This window comes from Leguminivora glycinivorella, chromosome 16 (genome assembly GCF_023078275.1).
Source record: "Leguminivora glycinivorella isolate SPB_JAAS2020 chromosome 16, LegGlyc_1.1, whole genome shotgun sequence".
In the NCBI taxonomy this organism is placed as follows: Eukaryota; Metazoa; Arthropoda; class Insecta; order Lepidoptera; family Tortricidae; genus Leguminivora; species Leguminivora glycinivorella.
This window is the reverse complement of record NC_062986.1, coordinates 9,546,042-9,567,602: the sequence shown is the minus strand read 5'-3', so window position 1 is coordinate 9,567,602 and position 21,561 is coordinate 9,546,042. Positions and strand designations below refer to the sequence as shown.

At 41.6% G+C, this 21,561-nt stretch overlaps 1 protein-coding gene across 1 annotated transcript; it reads left to right on the top strand.

Moving 5' to 3' along the window:
• The first annotated feature begins 223 nt into the window (after positions 1-223).
• LOC125234501 (mitotic spindle assembly checkpoint protein MAD1) lies at positions 224-21,246 on the top strand. The gene is made up of 14 exons (XM_048140764.1): positions 224-492; positions 562-722; positions 854-1,042; positions 1,240-1,398; positions 2,523-2,717; positions 3,050-3,232; positions 4,354-4,527; positions 9,343-9,485; positions 10,149-10,312; positions 12,752-12,888; positions 13,834-13,911; positions 15,372-15,478; positions 18,846-18,944; positions 19,510-21,246. Exons 1-14 carry the CDS (start codon positions 351-353, stop codon positions 19,727-19,729), a joined length of 2,151 nt encoding a protein of 716 aa, XP_047996721.1. The 5' UTR covers positions 224-350; the 3' UTR covers positions 19,730-21,246.
• The last annotated feature ends 315 nt before the right edge of the window (positions 21,247-21,561 follow it).

The window sequence follows — 21,561 nt, the reverse complement described above, 5'->3', positions numbered from 1 at the left end:
CAATATCTCGCTGCTGTTTGAGTCACGGTTTAGAATGCTGCTTACCTTTCGATAATTTCATATACAGTTGAGTAATCGATATAAACGGTGAAACCACAAACTACTAAGAAGATACTACAGGTGAAACCGAAACCAATAAAGCCGTGTAGAGACGGTGTACAGCACTAGCGTTTCATTCAATCATTCACTCATTTACCTGTTGTAAATTATAGTCTGTGGAATGGAAGAGAAAAAAAAGAAATTGGCTCGGCGCGGAGCGGAGTAGCGTATCGTGATTTTATTTTGTGCTTAATAATTTAATGATGTTCTAACAAGTTCCCTTTGTTTGCTTTATTCTATTATTAGCTAATATGGCTAAAGAAGGCGATATGTCTCTGTACCAGGATGTGTTAGAGCCGTTCAGGCGTGTGATAAACACCGATCCGCCAAAAGAGAAGTTGTCGGCGTCTACAAAAATGAATTTCACGGATAGTAATCAATCTATTAAAGAAGGTATTGTTAGTTTTATGCATAGATTCGTTTATTTGTAAAGGATTTTATTGAATTCCGTTTTGTTTACAGGCTTGTCTAACCTATTGTCGATGGGTAAAAGGAAGTCCAGCATGAGCGTTGCAGAAGCTACGCCTGATAAGCGTCAGCGTACCGACAGCTCTACGTCAGTTCCTCCGTCACCATGGGAAGCTAAACGGATGAAGATAGATTTGATAGCAGCCAAAGCTCAGGTGCTTATTTAATTGGGTTCTACTCCACTACATGTTTACAGTTGGAATTGGAACTGCTTGAGATTCCCAGTCATATTAGTATATTATAAAATATTTATTATGCACATATACTTAATGCCACTAATTTACAGATAACTAAGTTGGAAGCTCGAGTGAACCATCAACATACAATTCGGAAAGAGATGCAGATCCTATTTGAAGAAGAGAAGTCTTCACTCATGGAGCAACATAAAAGGGATGAAAGGGCCTTATCTGACATGGAAGACCGCTTAAACACCATTAGGAGAAGGGAGCAGGAGTTAAGAGATGAGTTGTGTGAAGTGAGTATTTTTATCAAACAAACATGTAGAGAACTCAGTATTAATATAAACTCAAAAATCAATAACCTGGAATATATCTATTTAAACTATTTTAGCATGAAATCCAAATCATAAAGAGTTCTGCTTGTCAAACTGTCCAAAATATCAAGTATCGGGTAGATTAAAGCTAAAACATTTTGTTTTACTTTCCTTTTTAGACAGTAAAAGAACACAAGGAGAGCAAAGCAAAGTGGGAATTGGAGAAAGGAGAGCTCCAGAAATATATAGCAGAGCTCAAAGACAAACTGCTTGAGGCCAATGTGAGCAATAAGGACCAGGTTTCGGAAATGAAGAAAGACATGGATGAACTGTTGCAGGTAAATATTATAAAGGTGCTGTTACACGGGCAACACAATTGCCAGTGGAGATGGGCTGAATACAAATATTCGGCCGAACATTCGGTTCAACTGTTACCGAACCGAACATTTGTGTGCCTTATTTTAAATCCTAGCTTAGAGTTAAAAACTTTTGAATGATTAGTAATGGGTGTTCCTATAATTTAGTGCATAAGAAAATTTCGGTCTTTGTTTCTTAAGCTATGTTATTTTTACTTTTTTACAAAATTATTGTATTTTTATTTTAACGCATTTTTAACTCCCTTTGGTAGTAAGAAGTAAGGATAGAATGCTGAAATAGAATGTTATTAACCCTTGAATTACGAAACAACTTACCCTATTTATTTACTTTCTTTGTTCGGTAAATATTCGGCAATATAACCGAATTATTCGGCCAAATACGAACATTGAAGAATATGCCGAATACCAGCAATTCACATACTATTGCTGCATTCGCTCCATAGTTAGTTGGTGCATATTGGACATATGCGGTAATTGTATGTGAATTGCTGGCAATTGTGTTGCCCGTGTAACAGGCAAGAGATACTAGTTTATTTATTAATGTATACCATATAGCAGAATTTTTATATCTCATCATCTTACATCTCCATTCAGCTTCATGCCAATGAACCCTTGAGGACACTGACACTGGTTTTCCTATTAAATGTACTATTAATACCCTTTTAAATGTATTTTTGACTCGATTTTGAACTTTATCACTTATTGTAAAGATTCTTTGGTAAATATTATTTTGTACATGCTTTATGAAGTGTAAAAGTATAATGGATTGGATGTTTTGATAATTACTGTGAGAATCTGTTTTGAATTCTACATAAATATTCGTATGAGCGTATGCTTTGTGAGAAATTCTATTATGGAGACAGAAACTTTTCAGGTCATTATTTACTATAATTGACTTACTTAAATGGACTACCTATATTTAATGGATTATATATTGGAATGGATTAACTATCTTTACTTGACAATGGGCTATAAATTCATTGGAAAGATTAGACCTCAGTTTATTGCTACTTACTTATTGGTCTTAGATACTTTTGTATTGTGTATTAAAAATGCTGCACTGCTAATTCAACCTATTTTAACAGGCCCTAGAAGGTGCCCAGGCTGAAGTAGAAATGTTAAAGAAGGAACTAGCCAAACAGACCAGTCGGGCTGAGCAGTGCACTAGTCTCCGGACCCAGTTGGAGAAGCAGACTTTTGAGCTGCAGCAGGCAAATAGCAAGCTGAAAGAACTGCAGTATGAGAAGGACTCTTATAAGGATTGGCAACAACAGGCTAAGGTATTCATTGACAATTTTTAGGCAATAATATTTGTAGGATCTTGTTCCCTTAGCTGCATAAACTTATAAAGTATTTATAGCTATATGTTAAATCTATCTTTGGCTTCTTTAAGGACTTTGCTGTGTATTCCATGTAATTTTAAGCAAGATCATTTAGAATTTAAGATCTGCAGTTATTTTTTAATGGAAAGTTAAATTTTTCTTGAATAGATGGATCATCTGAAGCAGCAGGCGTATTACTGTATTACATACTGTATTTATCTGTCTGTTACAAGCCCTAAAAATATCAATAGAATTTCGATTAGCTATTCACACCCTGAGCCATTTTTCAGACTGCCCAAAAACGGCTAAGCAACATGGCTGAACTAGAGAAAGAAGTCGCTCGATTACGCGCTGCAGAACGTTCTTTGCGCGATACTATTGGCAACAAAATGCTGCTAGAAGAGCAGGTTCATCAGCTGACCAGCAGGGTCGAGGCTCTGCAACCGGCCCAGCAGGAACTCCATGAGGCTAAGGTTTGTCTTATTTGAATACACTTGGTTTTATAGCTTAAATAGAAAATGAAGTAACCTAACTGAGAGCTACGAAGCAGTCCTGCTACATTGGTAACAAGATTGGTAACTTGATTACTTGATGCTCCATGAGGCAAATTTAATAGTTATTTGTTATACAAGGGGGCAAAGTTGTATTTTAACGTCGAGTGTGGAATTGAAAAACGAGCAAGTGCAAGGATTCTATAGTTGAACCACGAGCGAAGCGAGTGGTTCGAGAATAGAATCCTGAACTTGCGAGTTTTTTAACACACGAGAAGTAAAATACATTTGCACCCGAGTGTAACACAAAACTTTTCCCCTCACTATAGCGAGGAAACTATAACACAAAAACTGCGTTTATCATTGCTTCCAATAGTTCCACAGATAGGTAAATCATCTATATTACAGATTCACCTACTTTTATCAATTTTAAAGCAGTTAATTTGACTTTATTCAAGGTCAAATTACATTACCCACTAGTGGATAAAATGCGTTTTTACCCGCTGGCATTAAAGGACAAAACACGTGTTTCCGGGCTAGTGAGGGGAAAATGACTATATTAATTTATTATTGTATTGATATGTACCTTTTCTAGTGCCGCGTCTATTAAGTGATCTATTGTGTCCGGTCGGCCCTTTAATGTTACATTATTAATACCTGTTACATCTAGGAAGTCCCATATTTTTAGGGCCATACAGACCATACAGTTTGATCTCATAAGGCACCTACCGCTCTTATAGATGCACCGAGTGGACGTGAGATATCAGGTTATTAGTCTGTAAGAACAGAAAGTGCATTGCTATGTCCTCAGTTTCGCGACAGAACATAGGAGACTTGTTTTATTCTTCTTTGATACATTTATCCGTCTATTACTGACTAGCTTTTGCCCGCGGCTTCGCTCGTGTTAGAAAGAGACAAAAAGTAGCCTATGTCACACTCCACCCCTTCAACTATGTCCACATAAAAAATCACGTCAATTCGTCGCTCCGTTTTGCCGTGAAAGACTTTACAAACAGACACACACACTTTCTCATTTATAATATTAGTATGGATTTTATTGAATAGAGCTTTCTACATGTAACCTTTTTTCTTGTTCATGACAGGTGAAGCTCGCCTCAGTAGAAGGTTCCTTAGCCGAATGGCGCGCCGCCGGTCGCGCTCACGGTGCAGAGACGCCACGTGCGCTACGCTCCGCGTTAGACGCAGCGTTGTCCGGGCAACTATCCGCCGTGGCTGGACAGTCGCAGGCTCAGTCGCAGCTGGCACAAATCACTGAGGTAAGTGTCATCATCGGGGTTCCGTTTCCGGTTGTCAAACGAGTAGTACGCAGTTGTGATTGCTCCGACCAAATAAAACGATTTTGAGTGCTTTTAACGCGAGTTCGAGTGCGAAACTGCATAAATCCGATAAATAACACCTTAAGATACATAGACGTTATACAGTTTTGCGGAAATAGTGCTTAAAAAGTGAAAATCAACTCGTAAATAAGAAGCGGTGAGGTTATCTTGCAGAACTATAACCCTGCCAAATTACGAAGTCCGCAATTACACCAACTTCATAAGTATCCAGTGTTGCCAGTGAAATAAAACGTTCCATTTTACGATCAAAAATGAATCCTTCCCTACAAGTACTGTTTGACAGCTTGAAAGTGGAGATGCAGAAACAAACGAATGTAATACACGACTCTGTAACGAAAACACTGAGTGATCGCATGGAGGAAAAGCTACAGGTGATTACGGACGAGAATAAAATTCTGAAATCGAAAATCGTTTCGCTAGAAGAAAAAATCGTGGTTTTGGAGAAAGAAAATAAGAAAAATAATTTGTTGTTGTTTGGCCTGGAGGAAAAGGAAAGTGATCAAAGCGAGCTAGTCGACATCGTCAAAGAAAAGATAGGAAATGACCTGAATATTACATTGGAAAAAACTGAAATAAACAAATTACATCGCATCGGCAGAAAAGATGCAACTAACACAAAAGTTAGACCAGTGTTAATATCATTTGTCAATGAATGGAAGAAGATAGAAATTATAAGACACAAAAAACGATTTCACGATGTATATGTAACCGAGGACTACCCTAAGGCAATACTAGAAAAGAGGAAGACACTCCAAGGACAGTTAGAAGAAGAAAGGAGGAGAGGAAACCAAGCATATATAAAATATGACAAAATAGTAATAAACAGTAGAGATGACAGAAAGGATAGCAGGAAGAGAATGCAGTCTGCGTCACCGGAAGAAAACCAGACAAAGAAACACCCCTACAACCCTCCAAAGACCGGCAAGCTGAATGCCTTTGAAGCAATGATGTCCGGGTCAAACTCGCAAACTGTGTCACCTTCACCAAATCAAGAATAGGACAGGCACATCGGCAACTGGAAACCAACACGAAATAGTAACAAAAGCAACAAAAATACCAATCACCCCAACCCGGCCGGTCTCCGTGGGGTTAGCGACCACCACCCTTTAAAGTCACACAAGAAAAATAACAAAAACGAAAATAAAAAACACATATATCATCCTCCAAATCATGAAAATAAGACGTCAAACAAGGAAAATACTGCAAATAATATTTATATTGCAACTTACAATGTGAGAACCCTCAGAACAGACGAATCACTAATACAACTAGAACTAGCTGCTGAAAATATTAAATGCCACATAATTGGTTTAAGCGAAGTAAGAAGAGTAGGAGAAGAGATCTTAGAACGGAATGAGTACATTCTCTATTATAAAGGGGAAACTAAGGGCATGTTCGGAGTCGGATTTTTAATAAAAAAGGAGCTAAGAAATGAAATTGAAGAATTTTTAGGCATCTCCGAACGCGTTGCAGTCCTAAACATCAACATCCCCGGCTTGGGCAAGTGGTCTATTATACAGACATATGCACCGACAGACATAGCTACAGACGAAAAGAAAAACTCCTTCTACAGAGAACTCAGAATGGCCTTAGAAAACACACATAAGAATAAAATAATTATGGGGGACTTCAATAGCACACTAGGACCCCTGGAAAATAACTACAATAATTTAATTGGAAAATATTGCACAGGTAATAGGAATGATAACGGAAACAGACTAATTGATTTTGCAACTGAGAATAGATTATATATATTGAACACATTCTTCAAGAAACACTTTAACAGAAAATGGACCTGGATATCACCAAGGGGAATGAAAGATGAAAGGGATTTTATACTGAGTAATAATAAAAATAATTTTCTTGACATAGAGATAGTTAACAAAGTAAACTTTAACTCAGACCATAGACTATTACGGGCAAAATTATTGGCTAAAACTCCAAGACACTCAAGGAAACATATAAAGAGCAACAGAGTACAGATCCCTCAATCCATACCCGAAGAGTTTGGAAACATTTTGTCAGAGGAACTTGCAACAATTTACCAAGCCCCGAGTATACAAGATAAATACAACATATTGGAAAAAGGATTAAAAGAGTTAAGCAATAAATTCAGACTAAAATCAGATAAAAAAGATAAAATAGGGCCAGAAGCAAGAGATCTTATTTCACAACGGAGGCCATTATTTACAGACAGGAATAAAAATAGAAAAGAAATAACCTGTATCAGTAAAAGAATAAACAATAGCATTAGACAGCATAGACACAGAACCAGATTAGATAAAATACAGAGGTGCATAGAGAAAACAGGAGGAGTTAAGAAAGCTATGAAAGAGCTCAAAGAAGAGACTTCATGGATACCATCGATTAATAGTAATATTAAAAAACAAGAATCAAAAAGATTACAAATCCTACATACAGCCACCCAATTCTACAAAGAACTATATAGCGACAGCCAAGTAACAATAGAAAATCATCATAACAGTAGTAAAAATGATAAAGTTCCAAACTTCTTAATGAGAGAAGTAGAGCATGCAGTAATTACACAAAAAAATTACAAATCCCCGGGAGAAGATAACATTAGCAATGAAATTTTAAAAGCAGCCCTCAGCAACATATTAAAACCATTAACCGATTTTTTCAACGAAATCTTGAAAAAAGAAACCATACCAGAACAATGGAGAAAAACTACAATCACTCTCCTTCATAAAAAAGGAGATAAAGGTGAAATAAACAACTATAGACCAATTAGCTTAATGAGTAATCTTTACAAGATATTTTCAAAACTAATTTTGGGACGAATGACGAAAACCTTGGAAGAAAACCAACCAAGAGAGCAAGCGGGATTCCGTAAAAATTTCTCAACAATTGATCATATACTAGTAATTAAACAAATAACAGAAAAATGTCAGGAATACCGATTGAAATACTACATAGCATTTGTCGACTATAATAAGGCATTCGACTCTTTAAAACATACGGAAATATGGAAAACACTCAAAGAACAAGGAATTTCACAAAAATATATTAGAATAATACAAGAAATGTACTCTAACAATACAGCAAAAATTAAACTGGAACGTTTAGGTGAAGAATTTCCATTAAGAAAGGGTGTCCGCCAAGGTGACCCGTTATCCCCAAAAATATTTATTGCCGTTCTTGAGAGTATTTTTAGAAGAATGAACTGGGATAACTACGGACTCAATATTCTAGGAAGAAAACTAAATCACTTAAGGTTCGCGGACGATCTTATATTAGTATCAGATAACCCAACAGACCTGAAATGTATGCTAGAAGAATTAGACAGACAGAGCAAAATAGTTGGCCTATCTATGAACATGACAAAAACAAAACTAATGACGAACAGTAATAAGGAACAAATAGATGTTAACGGAAGGGTAATAGAATATGTCAGTGAATACGTATACCTAGGACAAATAATATCACCGGAAGACCAGATGGACAAAGAGCTTCAGAGGAGAACCACAAATGCCTGGAAAAAGTTTTGGTCATTGAAAGACGTCCTGAAAGCAAAAGAAATACCTACAGAACAAAGATTTAAAGTTTACAAAAGCTGTATTATACCAGTATTATCATATGCCTGTCAAACATGGGGACTTACCAAACAACAGGGACAAAAACTAAATGTTTGCCAGAACAACATGGAAAGATCAATTTTAGACATAAAGCTAAGAGATAGGGTGAAAATAAGTACCATAAGAGCAAAAGCCAAGACCAAAGCCCTAACAGAAGTGATTAAGCAACAGAAATGGAGATGGGCTGGCCACATAATGAGAGAGGGCAGAGACAAGTGGACTCGAGAGCTTGTAGAGTGGTGCCCTAGGTACAGCACAAGAAAAAGCGGGCCTCAAAAATGTAGATGGTCCGGGGACCTGAGAAGGACGGGTGGAAGGGCTTGGATGACTGTGGCAAGAGACAGGAACCAGTGGAGGACTTTGGAGGAGGCCTTCGTCAAAGGACGAGTTGGAGTTGCCGATGTAAATGAGTAAAAAAAATTGTAGTTAAATGAAACTTCAATAATAAAGGCTATTTTTATTTTTATTTATTTTTATTTTATTTAAGTGTCATCAACCCTGTTAATATGGTAAGTGTAATAAGGCAACACCCGCCAGGGTGTAAGGACTATTTGAGAGTTAATGGAATCTAAAATGAACTGGGCGAAACTGGATGAAAGTGATGGACTAAATACTGGGCTATGGGATAAAAAACCGGACGCCTGCCTAATAAAACGGTATCCAATTTTATTTCTGGCAGACGGTGACTCGTCCCCACAAGATGGGCCCCCAAAAAAAGCGACATCAAAGATGGCTCAAGGGCAACACCGGTGTGAGAACTCAAGGGTGTCGAGAGGTGTATACCGCTTTCTGCCCAGTGGCCGTGACGCCACTGTACCAATTCGCGTCTTACGCAAATTTGCACTTCCACCCCTGGAGCATGTAGCCCTAACGACTCCACTCTGGACGGCCAGCCAAGGCAAGCTAGAGGTAGAGAGTCCTGTCCCACCCACCCGCCTTACGGGTAACAGAACTCCCCAGGAGCACTCGGGTACGTGGGGTCGCTGTTACCCAACAGTTCGCCACAAGCTGCCCTGTGTTGACTGATTACACTGGTAAAACAAGTGGGCGATGGGGTCGTCACATCCCTATTATATTATCGCCTCCGTATTTATTATTATTATTATTTATTACTTTTCATAACAATATCACACAACAGGACGTAGCAACCCTGAAGTATGAGAGAGACAAGGCGACGACGAAGCTGAACGACCTAATGAACGTTCGCAAGACGCAAGAGAGCCTCATCCATAGGCTGCAGAAACGGCTGCTACTCGTCACCAGAGAAAGGGACAGCTACAGGTAATTTTAAGCCTCCACTTAACACGTATTTTTCACGGATGTTTTGTTTTACGACTATTACGTTTCAGATGTAATGAGTGCCTACCTAAATATAGTCAAATAGGCGGGTCTACACGATACGAAACGCCTCGCGAAGAAACTGGGGCGCGAAACAGCTTGATTTATAAAGACGGGTCGTCCGAAGTATTGTGGGGCAGCGCGTGCGTTTTCTTCGCCCAAAGATTACATTTCACATGCTTACGCAGGCTAAGCATCTTCGGGGGCCCGCCTATGGAATCATTGGCATACCTATAGAATCTTTTTCGCATTCTCACACATATGCTGCAAATATTATGTTATGAACCTTAGTGCGTTTTCATATTATCCGATCCGATATCTGATGTCGGAAGGATATCAAAGATGGCGGCTTGAATGTATGTGATATCGGTCCTACATACGATATCGGATCGGATAAAGTGAAAACGCACAGGGTTTCCTCAAACCTATCGACACGGAATCGGCTCTAGCCGACCAAATATCGCTTAGTATGAAGACGCTTATGCGTCGTCGTCGCTGAACACATCCGTACGTCCACACTAAAAAGCGATTTTTGGTCGACGAAAGCCGATTCCGCGTTCGTTAATTCAGTATTCTAAAACTTCTAAGACCCTGAAATGATTGCAGACAACAGCTAGACTGCTACGAGAAGGAGCTGACCGTGACGCTGACGGGCGAGGCGGGCTCGGGCAGCGCGGCGCTGCTGTCCGCGCGCGTCGAGCAGCTGGAGCGCGCGCTGCAGGGCTACCGCGACCTGCTCAACATGCACGACCAGAGCTCGCACGCCACAGGTATCTCAGACTACAGCTAGACTGCTACGAGGAGCGACCGTGACGCTGACGGGCGACGCTGACGGGCAGCGCGGCGCTGCTGTCCGCGCGCGTCGAGCAGCTGGAGCGCGCGCTGCAGGGCTACCGCGACCTGCTCAACATGCACGACCAGAGCTCGCACGCCACAGGTATCTCAGACTACAGCTAGACTGCTACGAGGAGCTGACCGTGACGCTGACCGTGACGCTGACGGGCAGCGCGGCGCTGCTGTCCGCGCGCGTCGAGCAGCTGGAGCGCGCGCTGCAGGGCTACCGCGACCTGCTCAACATGCACGACCAGAGCTCGCACGCCACAGGTATCTCAGACTACAGCTAGACTGCTACGAGGAGCTGACCGTGACGCTGACGGGCAGCGCGGCGCTGCTGTCCGCGCGCGTCGAGCAGCTGGAGCGCGCGCTGCAGGGCTACCGCGACCTGCTCAACATGCACGACCAGAGCTCGCACGCCACAGGTATCTCAGACTACAGCTAGACTGCTACGAGGAGCTGACCGTGACGCTGACGGGCAGCGCGGCGCTGCTGTCCGCGCGCGTCGAGCAGCTGGAGCGCGCGCTGCAGGGCTACCGCGACCTGCTCAACATGCACGACCAGAGCTCGCACGCCACAGGTATCTCAGACTACAGCTAGACTGCTACGAGGAGCTGACCGTGACGCTGACGGGCAGGGCGCGGCGCTGCTGTCCGCGCGCGTCGAGCAGCTGGAGCGCGCGCTGCAGGGCTACCGCGACCTGCTCAACATGCACGACCAGAGCTCGCACGCCACAGGTATCTCAGACTACAGCTAGACTGCTACGAGGAGCTGACCGTGACGCTGACGGGCAGCGCGGCGCTGCTGTCCGCGCGCGTCGAGCAGCTGGAGCGCGCGCTGCAGGGCTACCGCGACCTGCTCAACATGCACGACCAGAGCTCGCACGCCACAGGTATCTCAGACTACAGCTAGACTGCTACGAGGAGCTGACCGTGACGCTGACGGGCAGCGCGGCGCTGCTGTCCGCGCGCGTCGAGCAGCTGGAGCGCGCGCTGCAGGGCTACCGCGACCTGCTCAACATGCACGACCAGAGCTCGCACGCCACAGGTATCTCAGACTACAGCTAGACTGCTACGAGGAGCTGACCGTGACGCTGACGGGCAGGCGGCTCGGCGCGCGCGCGGGCTGCTGTCCGCGCGCGTCGAGCAGCTGGAGCGCGCGCTGCAGGGCTACCGCGACCTGCTCAACATGCACGACCAGAGCTCGCACGCCACAGGTATCTCAGACTACAGCTAGACTGCTACGAGGAGCTGACCGTGACGCTGACGGGCAGCGCGGCGCTGCTGTCCGCGCGCGTCGAGCAGCTGGAGCGCGCGCTGCAGGGCTACCGCGACCTGCTCAACATGCACGACCAGAGCTCGCACGCCACAGGTATCTCAGACTACAGCTAGACTGCTACGAGGAGCTGACCGTGACGCTGACGGGCAGCGCAGCGCGCTGCTGTCCGCGCGCGTCGAGCAGCTGGAGCGCGCGCTGCAGGGCTACCGCGACCTGCTCAACATGCACGACCAGAGCTCGCACGCCACAGGTATCTCAGACTACAGCTAGACTGCTACGAGGAGCTGACCGTGACGCTGACGGGCGAGGCGGGCTCGGGCAGCGCGGCGCTGCTGTCCGCGCGCGTCGAGCAGCTGGAGCGCGCGCTGCAGGGCTACCGCGACCTGCTCAACATGCACGACCAGAGCTCGCACGCCACAGGTATCTCAGACTACAGCTAGACTGCTACGAGGAGCTGACCGTGACGCTGACGGGCAGCGCGGCGCTGCTGTCCGCGCGCGTCGAGCAGCTGGAGCGCGCGCTGCAGGGCTACCGCGACCTGCTCAACATGCACGACCAGAGCTCGCACGCCACAGGTTACTTACCGCTTACTGTTAAACGTCTCCTTAGCACAGGCCCATACCATATTCGTCCATGTGTCTATCCAGAAAATACCGACAACTTGTCTGTTAGGTCGCATGCTGTGATCTCCACAGGAAACTCTGCAAGTCTGCAAATCACACAGATACTGCTTTATTGTGAATTGAGTCTGTGATAAAAATCTAGTAGCACATTGTTCCTTATAATTTGAACTTTGGTATCTCAGTGGTATCTATTTTCAGAACAATCATAAAATAGATATATTCATTACGCGGCTCGCCAAGGCGAGTAAAAGAAAGAGGTAGGAATGTGTATGTGTACAGAGCTATAGCAGCTAATTCGAATATTGCTCGAAGATGTCCATTATTACATGTTTAGATACGTCATTTAAAGTTCACTTATAGTACCGCTTGCAAGTAACCCTGTTTAAAACTTCAGTGTTGTTTCATTTCCTAGTATTTTTCACTTCTCATATTATAACAGTTATACCTAAGTTCATGTTTAAATCGTGTCTACAGTGGTGGAAGGCCTCCGAGCCGAAGTGAGCAAGTGGCGGGACGAGGCGGAATCGGCGCGGCGCGACGCCAGCAAGCTTCGAGCACAGCGCGACAACCTGCAATCTCAGCTTGAGAGGCTCAACGTGCCGTCCACTAAGGTAATCCTCTAACACTTTCATAAGACTCTATTGAGCAAGTTGCCCGACGAGGCATAATACGAGCAGACAGTAAAAACCTACAGTCTCGGCTAGAGAGGCTCAACAATAGGCTACTTGCCTCCTAGTCAAATCAGCTTCTTTTTAAGAACTGTCAAAACGAATTTGAACGATTTGCTAATATGGAATTTATATGAAATCGAATTGAGTGACGTCATGGTCAACTCAGTTACTTTATATATTTCTACCTGAGTTATTAAATAGAAATTGGATTTAAAAATAACTTCTGTCCATGTTTTTCTTATAATTATCTGATGCTTTATTTTGTGCATGGTATAAAATATTTTATTTTAACTACAGTCAAATTCCCTATTACACACAAAGGGATAAGCTCGCCTTTGTACATAACCATTATAATTATTCACTGTACTTGTATTCGTTCTGTGCAATAAAGTGTTTACTACTACTACATAAACACTTTTGTATGTGACTGTTTGTTTCCTGAATAAATGAAAAAATGTGCCGTCCACTAAGGTAACACACCTACATACAGTCACCGGCATGAATAAGTGATGATTTCTGTACCTTGTCGCTTTTAATCATGTGACAACTTCGTATGACATTTCAAACAAGATGTTAATGAGACAAGGTACAGAAATCATCCCTTATTTATGCCGGTGTACCTACAGTAGTAGGACTCAAAAGCGCAAGTGGCCCGACGAGCCACAATCGACACGACGCTAACAAGCTGAAGACCATAACGCGACAATTTATTTTGGGCTAAATTCATCATTTTATAGTATTTTCCCCCACTCGCTAAAAGTCTAGATCGGGCGCTGTGTATTAACAATAACCAAAACATAAACAACCACCCATCTAATGTCGTGATGTTGTATTAATATCATATAGTCAATTTAAAAGAAACAGTAAACATCTATATTATTTCAGGTGATACACTTGGCGGACAACCCAGCCGCAATAGCACATAAACAAGTTCAAGGCGACTTGGAAGCAGCTAACGAAGAGGTATGTTTATCGTTTTATCTTATCTACAAACTCATTTATTGTTCGATTGAGATAGGGTAGCCTCCTAGTCAAATCAGCTTCTTTTTAAGAACTGTCACCGTATTGCAATGAATTAATATGTCGAATTGTGACGTCACTGTGAAATAGCCTAGTTACTACTAACATCCAATGTAAGGGTGTCCCCAAACGTATCGACGCGGAATCGACTCTAGCCGATCAAAAATCGCTCGTTAGTATGAAGACGCTAAGGGCCCATTTAGACGGTACGAGAACTCGCATACAAGTTTTTTTTTTATGACATAGGCAGCAAACGAGCAGACGAGCCGCCTGATGGTAAGCAGTCATCGCCGCCCATGGACATAAGCAACATCATGGGAGCCACTTATGCGTTGCCGACCTTTGAGAACCCTAAATACCTGCTTCTTGAAGAACCCCATGTCATAGCGCAAGGGAAACACCTCAGAAGGAAGCTCATTCCACAACTTGCACGTTCTGGGCAAAAACGAGCGGGAGGCCCGTTTGTTCTTGGTTTGCCACGTGTCGAGAAAGTGAGGATGAACTTTGTTTCTTTGGCGGGAGGTGCGGTGATAAAAGCGCGACGGTGGCACCAAGTCAAAGAGTTCATCAGAACATTCCCCGTTGTACAGACGGTAGAACAAGCACAGAGAGCCAACATCTCTCCGAAGGCTAAGAGGATCTAAACCGGCTGTGAGACCGGGATCGCCAACAATACGAATTGCCCGACGTTGGATAGAGTCAAGTGGAAGAAGTTGGTATTTCGGTGCTCCAGACCAGAGATGAGAACAGTACTTCATATGCGGTCGAACCTGTGCTTTGTATAGCAAAAGCCGGTGACCCGATGTGAAGCACTGTTTCGCTCTGTTGAGTTTTATTACATTGCCGTATTTGATGGCTGTGCAAAATTGTATGTACCCTCAACAGCCCGCAATGTAACTAAAATCGCATGCGAGTTCGCACGCCGTCTAAATCAGGCCTAACGCGTCGGAAAGGCATGCGTAATTGCGTACGCATGTTGATACTAACGTGCGATAAAGCCAATAGGGATGACGACTACATAAAAACAATGGCATTCTGTTTAGTCCGTCAGTTAGATCGTCCAAAAATACTGAACACATATTTTCCGCTTTTTCTAATTAATGAAAAAAATACAAAGATAAAGAGCATCAAAGTTCCGGAGAGGGGGCTTGTGACGTCACTTCTAAGTAAAAATTGTATCTAGGCGTGACGTCACGCGAAACTTCAACGCACTGTACCGTCGTTATCTTTCGTTTACGAGAAAAAAGAAAAATTACGTGTCTAAAATTCTTTGATAATCTAACTGACGGACTAATTAGTTTTCTTTAGTCGTCTCACCTATTCCGCGTCGGTAGGTTTGGGAAGACCCTATAAGTGCGTTATTTGTTGAATAAGATACTAACACGTAAAATATTGGCATTTAGATAAAGAAGTTAAAGGCGGCTCTACGAGAGGGCGGGTCGCGCGGCAACCCCGAGGAGCTAGCACAGTTGAGGCAGCAACTCGAGAACAGCCAAATAAAACTGCAAAGGTATGTTTTATTCAAATACATTCTCGACTGACTTGTTTTATTAGGTTTTGTACTTTTTACGAAATGTCCAATTTTAAGTTTTTCATTAGGGGCCAAAATATGAAGGAACTAGCTTTTGCCCGCGGCTTACGCGTTAGAAAGAGACAAAAAGTAGCCTATGCCACTCTCCATCCCTTCAACTATCTCCACTTAAAAAATCACGTCAATTCGGCGCTCCGTTTGGCCATGAAAGACGACAAACAAACAGACACACACACCATTTATAATATTAGTATGGATTTTAGAGGCTGGCCAGATTTATACCAAAAATGCATTTTTACTACAGTGCTGGCCATATTGTAGGACCGGTGGTGGGCCGGATACAATCCTTTCGCGGCCCGGACATTACCCGCGAGCCGTGCTTTGTCCACCACTGACCTAGAAAATAACTTCTCAAAGTCATGTATGGCCGCAAACAAAAGCAAGAAGTTATAAATCTACAAAGAGAAGATATTAGTAATACTTGTAATTTTAAAGATACTTTGTTTGATACAAAAGGCGCTTATAACTTTTTTGTCACCGTCGGCAGGAGCGCTACCGATCTGCCTGAGACGGCGGATACAAACGGTACTTGCATTGATATAGACGTAGAATTGTTGTATGTACTTCCTATATTTGGTCGTCGTTTTTTGTTCATATTTCCTTTCTTTAGCTTTGGGACTTTGTTTACTTTCGATAATGGGCCTCAGTAATTTTCCCCAAGAATTTTTTTTGCTAAGAAATTGCCGTACGAGGCGGCTCGGTATGTGTAGACAAAAGTCATGCCTTGGGGATTTGCCTCGTACAAGCGACGTTTCTACCATTAGAGTTGCTTCGCGCGGCATTTTCCTCGCGATATCTTGGATAGTTGAATTACGATATATGTATGCTTCGCCTTTGAGCCTGAAGACGACTAGATTCTTATTTTACTTGTATTAAATTTTACTAAACTGGGACTACATTTAAGTGGTTTCCACAGCAGTAGACACTTTATACATTATTTTAGTTTAGCGGGTAATTTTATGTCAATAAGTACTGTGATTTAATCAATCCACCTGTGAAATAATTTCTCTTGAGTATTAGTAGTTACAAAATTTCCCGCTACTTGCTAAATATTACTTTCTCAGTTAGAACTATTGTATAATCTTTAGTATTTTTTCTTGTTATCTTTACGGCCTAGCCACGACAATGGTCTAAGGCGGCGAGCGGGGCGGCTGGGCTGCGCGGGAAACGCGCGCGGGCGCTAGCCATGCCACGTACTTTTAGAAGCGGCGGCAGGGCCTAGTAGCGGCCAGGACGCTTTCATATTTAAAAACATGTTTTTACTGTCTAATATGACTCTAAAGTGCATAGAATGCTTTAATTAGTCAATTACGTTTTGTACAAGAGAATACGTGTGATGACTAAGTACATGGAATTTATTTTATGGCTAGCTAAATGATACTTAATATAAATAAACACTTAGAAAAAAATTAAGAGTAAATACAAATAAATACTATACAAAAATATATTTGAAAACATTATTACATACTACATACGCGAAAGTACAATTCAATTTTCATTAAATAAAGGTTTCGGGTTCAAGACGCTCATAATAAAAACAATAGTTATTTGTTTTACAAGGGGGCAAAGTAGTTGTTTAACCGCACGTGCCAATATTGATACCTGAGCAAGCGAAAGATTCCAATATTGAACCGCGAGCGTAGCGAGTGGTTCAAAAAGTGGAATCTTGAGCGTTGCGAGGGTATCAAGGCACGAAGGTTAAACAAACTTTGCCACCGAGTGAAACACAAAATTTTTCACCACACCAACACGAACAAAATACTGACTATAAAACATCAAAATAAATCAAATCCATCAATTTATTCAATATTTATGATTCAAAATCATCATTAATAGGTAAAATCTAGCAGCCAGATTAAGACATCGAGTTAAAATTTGTATGAAATTACTTTGCCCCCTTGTGAATAAAATGCAATTTTGCTATCTGTTTTTGGATAGCAAAGAAAGCCTTTACCAGTTGGTGTGGTGAAAAATATTTTTCATCACACCCGCACTTTAAATGTGCTATTCCACGCAGGCGGAGCGTGAGTTATAGAAAAATCGTTCTCCCAAGGGAATAATGAAATTTCTTGTACCGTACTTAACTTTTTTACATCTATTTACATATTTTTCAGTACAGATGGTTTTTTTTTTACGCACTAGTGCGAGAAGTGGTTCATTATATGGCAGGTCGAAGCTTCGGAGGTCCATCTGTACTGAAAAACATCGTTCGATACACGTGCGAAAAGGGAATTCGTAACTCGTGTCGATTTAAAACACTCCCTTCGGTCGTGTTTTAATTTATCGCCACTCGTTTCGAACTTCCTCTTTTTCGCACTTGTATCGAAATGTACTATTTTACATTGCGAGTGTGATGAAAAACATTGTGTGTAACTCGGGGAGTATGAATATTACTAACTCGAGTCTTTAAATCGCTGCGGCAAGCCGTCGCGATTTAATTTACTCTCGTTAGTAATATTCAACTTCCTCCCCTTGTTGCACAATGTACTATTGTTTCGCGCGGAATCGCTAGCCCCATCTAGCCGCCTAGGCCGGTCGCGCCGCTGTAATGTCGTGGCGGTGCGGGCGCGGCGCGCTACAGTTGTTCGAGCCGCGCCCCGCCCCGCGCGCCGCTCCCGCGGGTAGGCCCGTAAAAACCCGCGCGCGATTTCGAACAGCGGCAAGGTCGTGGCATGCCTCGCGCGCGCTGCGTTTTTGTTTTTGTGACTTACCGCTTACCGCTGCCGCAAAACGCCTTAGACCATTGTCATGGCTAGGCCGTTAGTGTTGAATGTGCCTTCATTTTGCGTTGGATGTATTGAATGGCATATTACTTATACTTTTACCCCCTTCTTCATAATCGTTCACTAAAGTTATCAAGCCGATAAAGTTCGTTTGTCCCTTTCTATCATACCAATACGTCGGAAAGGGACAAATGTACTTTATCGGCTTGATAACTTTAGTGACCGTCTATGAATAAGGGGGTTAATTTATTAAATGTACCTAATGTAATTAACCTTTTATTATAAATCATCCATATTTGTCTTTGTGATGTCCTACTTCTTGTGAAGTGACCGGATGCTACAAAGAAAGTAGGTTCTTATTTTATTAGTACTTTATGTTTGCTAAAGCTAAAATCACGATGGAAAAATCAGCTTAGAATTTTAAGGGACACTTAAACCTCCAACAAGTTTTGCCTCCCAAAATTTGATACAAATATAATGTTTATTTCCTTTGGGGAAAAGGTCTTTTTTCGTTTCTTTATGCACGTTTAACCAAGTATTAATGCTTAACATGAATGTTTCAGAATGAAAGAAGAGTTCACGTCATCGGCGCAGGAGTACAGAGACGTGTGTTACATGTTGCTGGGCTACAAGGTCGACAGAACTGGACATAAGAATTATAGGCGAGTCAAACTGCTTTTTTTATAACTTAATTATATTAGTTATTTAGCCGGGTCCAAACAGAGCGAGGTACGTCGCGAGACAATTTCAACGCGGCAAACGTGCCATGTAGGCGTACCGTCACCGGCATAAAGAAGTGATGATTTCTATACCTTGTCGCTTTTAATCGTTGACAATTTCGTATGACATTTCAAACAAGACTTTAATATGACAAGGTACGAAGGTACATAAATCATCATTTATTTTGCCGGTGACTGTACCTCGGCCAAGGCAGGTTGCTCGGCCGAGCCAAACGCGCGTACTGCCTCGGTCGAGGCACGTCTACATAGCACGTTTGCAGCGCGAGAACATTGCCTCGCTCTGTGTGGACCCGGCTATTGTCCGTTCAAATGTGACCAAGTGGAGCTTTTTGTATCAGATGAAGTGTAGATTTCACTTCATCTCATAAAAATCTGTAGTATTTTAACACATAAAACACAGCTCTCGGTTTATTCGGAAAAGACACAAATAAATGCGAAACAAATTATATATAAATGAAGTGAACTAATTTTTCTCTTTACTTTTCAGAATATCTAACATGTACGCAGAATCTGCAGAAGAATACCTAACATTTACTCTATGCGACGACGGAATCGAGATGGTGCACACAGACTATTCCGCGACGTTAGAAGACCTCGTGGAGTTACATTTACACCATCACAGGTCCATACCCATGTTCCTTAGCGCTCTCACTTTAGAACTGTTTACTAGAACTACTATGCAGCAAGACGAAGAAGATTCTGACTGATAAGAGGGATAAACTAGTTTTAGATACAGTGAGTGATGTGATACGGTGTGGTAATTAAGTTATAAGACTTATAAGAGATTGTGAATGTGAGTGATAAAACAGGACTCGAAACAATAAGGTTATCTTAGTCAAAAACATTTCTATTAAACTTGTTAGCATGTGGTCTGATATGGCTGGTGTTGTGTTATATGCCGATGCAAGAGCAAGTGGCGTTGTGGGGCAATGACCTCGCGCGGCAAACTGCCAACGTAGAAGTGCCTCGGCCGAGGCAATGCACACGCTGTGCTGCTTGCTGTGACTGGACCCGCATTTTGTCTTTCTTAGTATGTTTGTTGTACATTCTGTCATAGAAACACACGAGATTTGGAAAAACAAACTTTTAATTTGCTAATAGTCAGAAGTGTAAATTACTTCAAAGGCTGTATAAAACAAGTTAAACGCGGGCTATTCGAAAAAAGACTTGTTAAAAGTGATCTATAAAATGGCAAAAAATTGTAACATGGGTACTACAGTTTCTAAATAATGAGTCGCAAGTAGCTCTAATGTAGATTTAAACAATATAATATTGTCTGTTAATGATTTCATGCTGTTATTCACCTATCATATCATTACTCTAAATGTTGTGCTAAAGCAGAGACAATTATTCTTATGAAAAATTATCTGTACTTCCATTATTTCTTCCCCATATGCGACATTTCAATAAACATACTTAAGTATACTTAGCACAAACTGTAGAAAGGAATCGTTCATATTATTTATTGTTCTATTCACTAAATGATACACATCATCACCCTGAAACGCTGATGGATGATATTCACTCGAGTAATATCGTCACTACTTTTAAAAAAACTTGTATCTTCGTCTGTCAATGAAAAGAAAATTGTAGTAAGTATGTATGGAATGCATATAGACTTACTGCGTTTTAACCTTGAGGAACAGCGTGAGATACGAGATTTTTTAAAAGTAGTGACGATATGTAAATGACACGAACATAATGAACAAAACTTTCATTGTACATATAAGTGACACCTATTGGTGTACAGTTACAGTCTATGCTAATAATCGCAATGTAAAATACTAGAAACTAGTAAATAATAAGTAGGATGTGCATATCTGTTTTATTCTGAAAAATAAAAACACTAGATGCTTCAATTCATACAATTTTGCCGCCGTTTTTCAACATCAATCAATATTTCAATAATATCAGACCTTGTAATAAACCCGTCATTTAATAAACCTAATATTTTTCATAAAAATGTAAAAGATACACTTTATTTTACCCCAAGATTTCTACAGATCTATGTAGTTTGTACTTATTGAATTGCCAACTTGGAAAAAATTGTAAGTTGCCAGGATAGAGTTGTATAATATATAATATTAAAATTTGACTGTTTTATATGTTTCATATAAGTGACATTCCTAATGGTAATCTCTAATGTATGCTAAAATATGAATTATATCAGTCATCAGTGAACAGACACAGATAAGTATTGTAATAAATTTTCTATAAATACGAATGGTCGTGTCATTTGCCATAGCTCTGCCAGGTGCCCAACCCCTATCCTTTGTCCCGTATCCGTCACAGACATTTTGGAATTTAATTGACAATGGGTAGATCTCTTTTTCTTAAATCTGTGGGGTAGATTCTTTGACACAATCTATGATGACAACGTTGAGACTAGGGTTTGCAAAAACCGGTTAACTTAAAAAACCGGTTAATAACCGAGACTTTTCCTTCAAACCCGGTTAACCGGTTATTAACCGGTTTTGAGGATTTTTAGTAAATGGCCGTACTACGCAATAATTACCATTACCTTTAAGAATTCTGATGT

What these genes read in the sequence shown, in the direction of transcription:
- LOC125234501 (XM_048140764.1), top strand. Translation starts at nt 351, where the DNA reads ATGGCTAAAGAAGGCGATATGTCTCTGTACCAGGATGTGTTAGAGCCG. An exon ending in TGGAAGCAGCTAACGAAGAG is followed by an intron (nt 13,912 to 15,371) that starts GTATGTTTATCG and finishes ATTGGCATTTAG; the next exon opens with ATAAAGAAGTTAAAGGCGGC. An exon ending in AGCCAAATAAAACTGCAAAG is followed by an intron (nt 15,479 to 18,845) that starts GTATGTTTTATT and finishes TGAATGTTTCAG; the next exon opens with AATGAAAGAAGAGTTCACGT.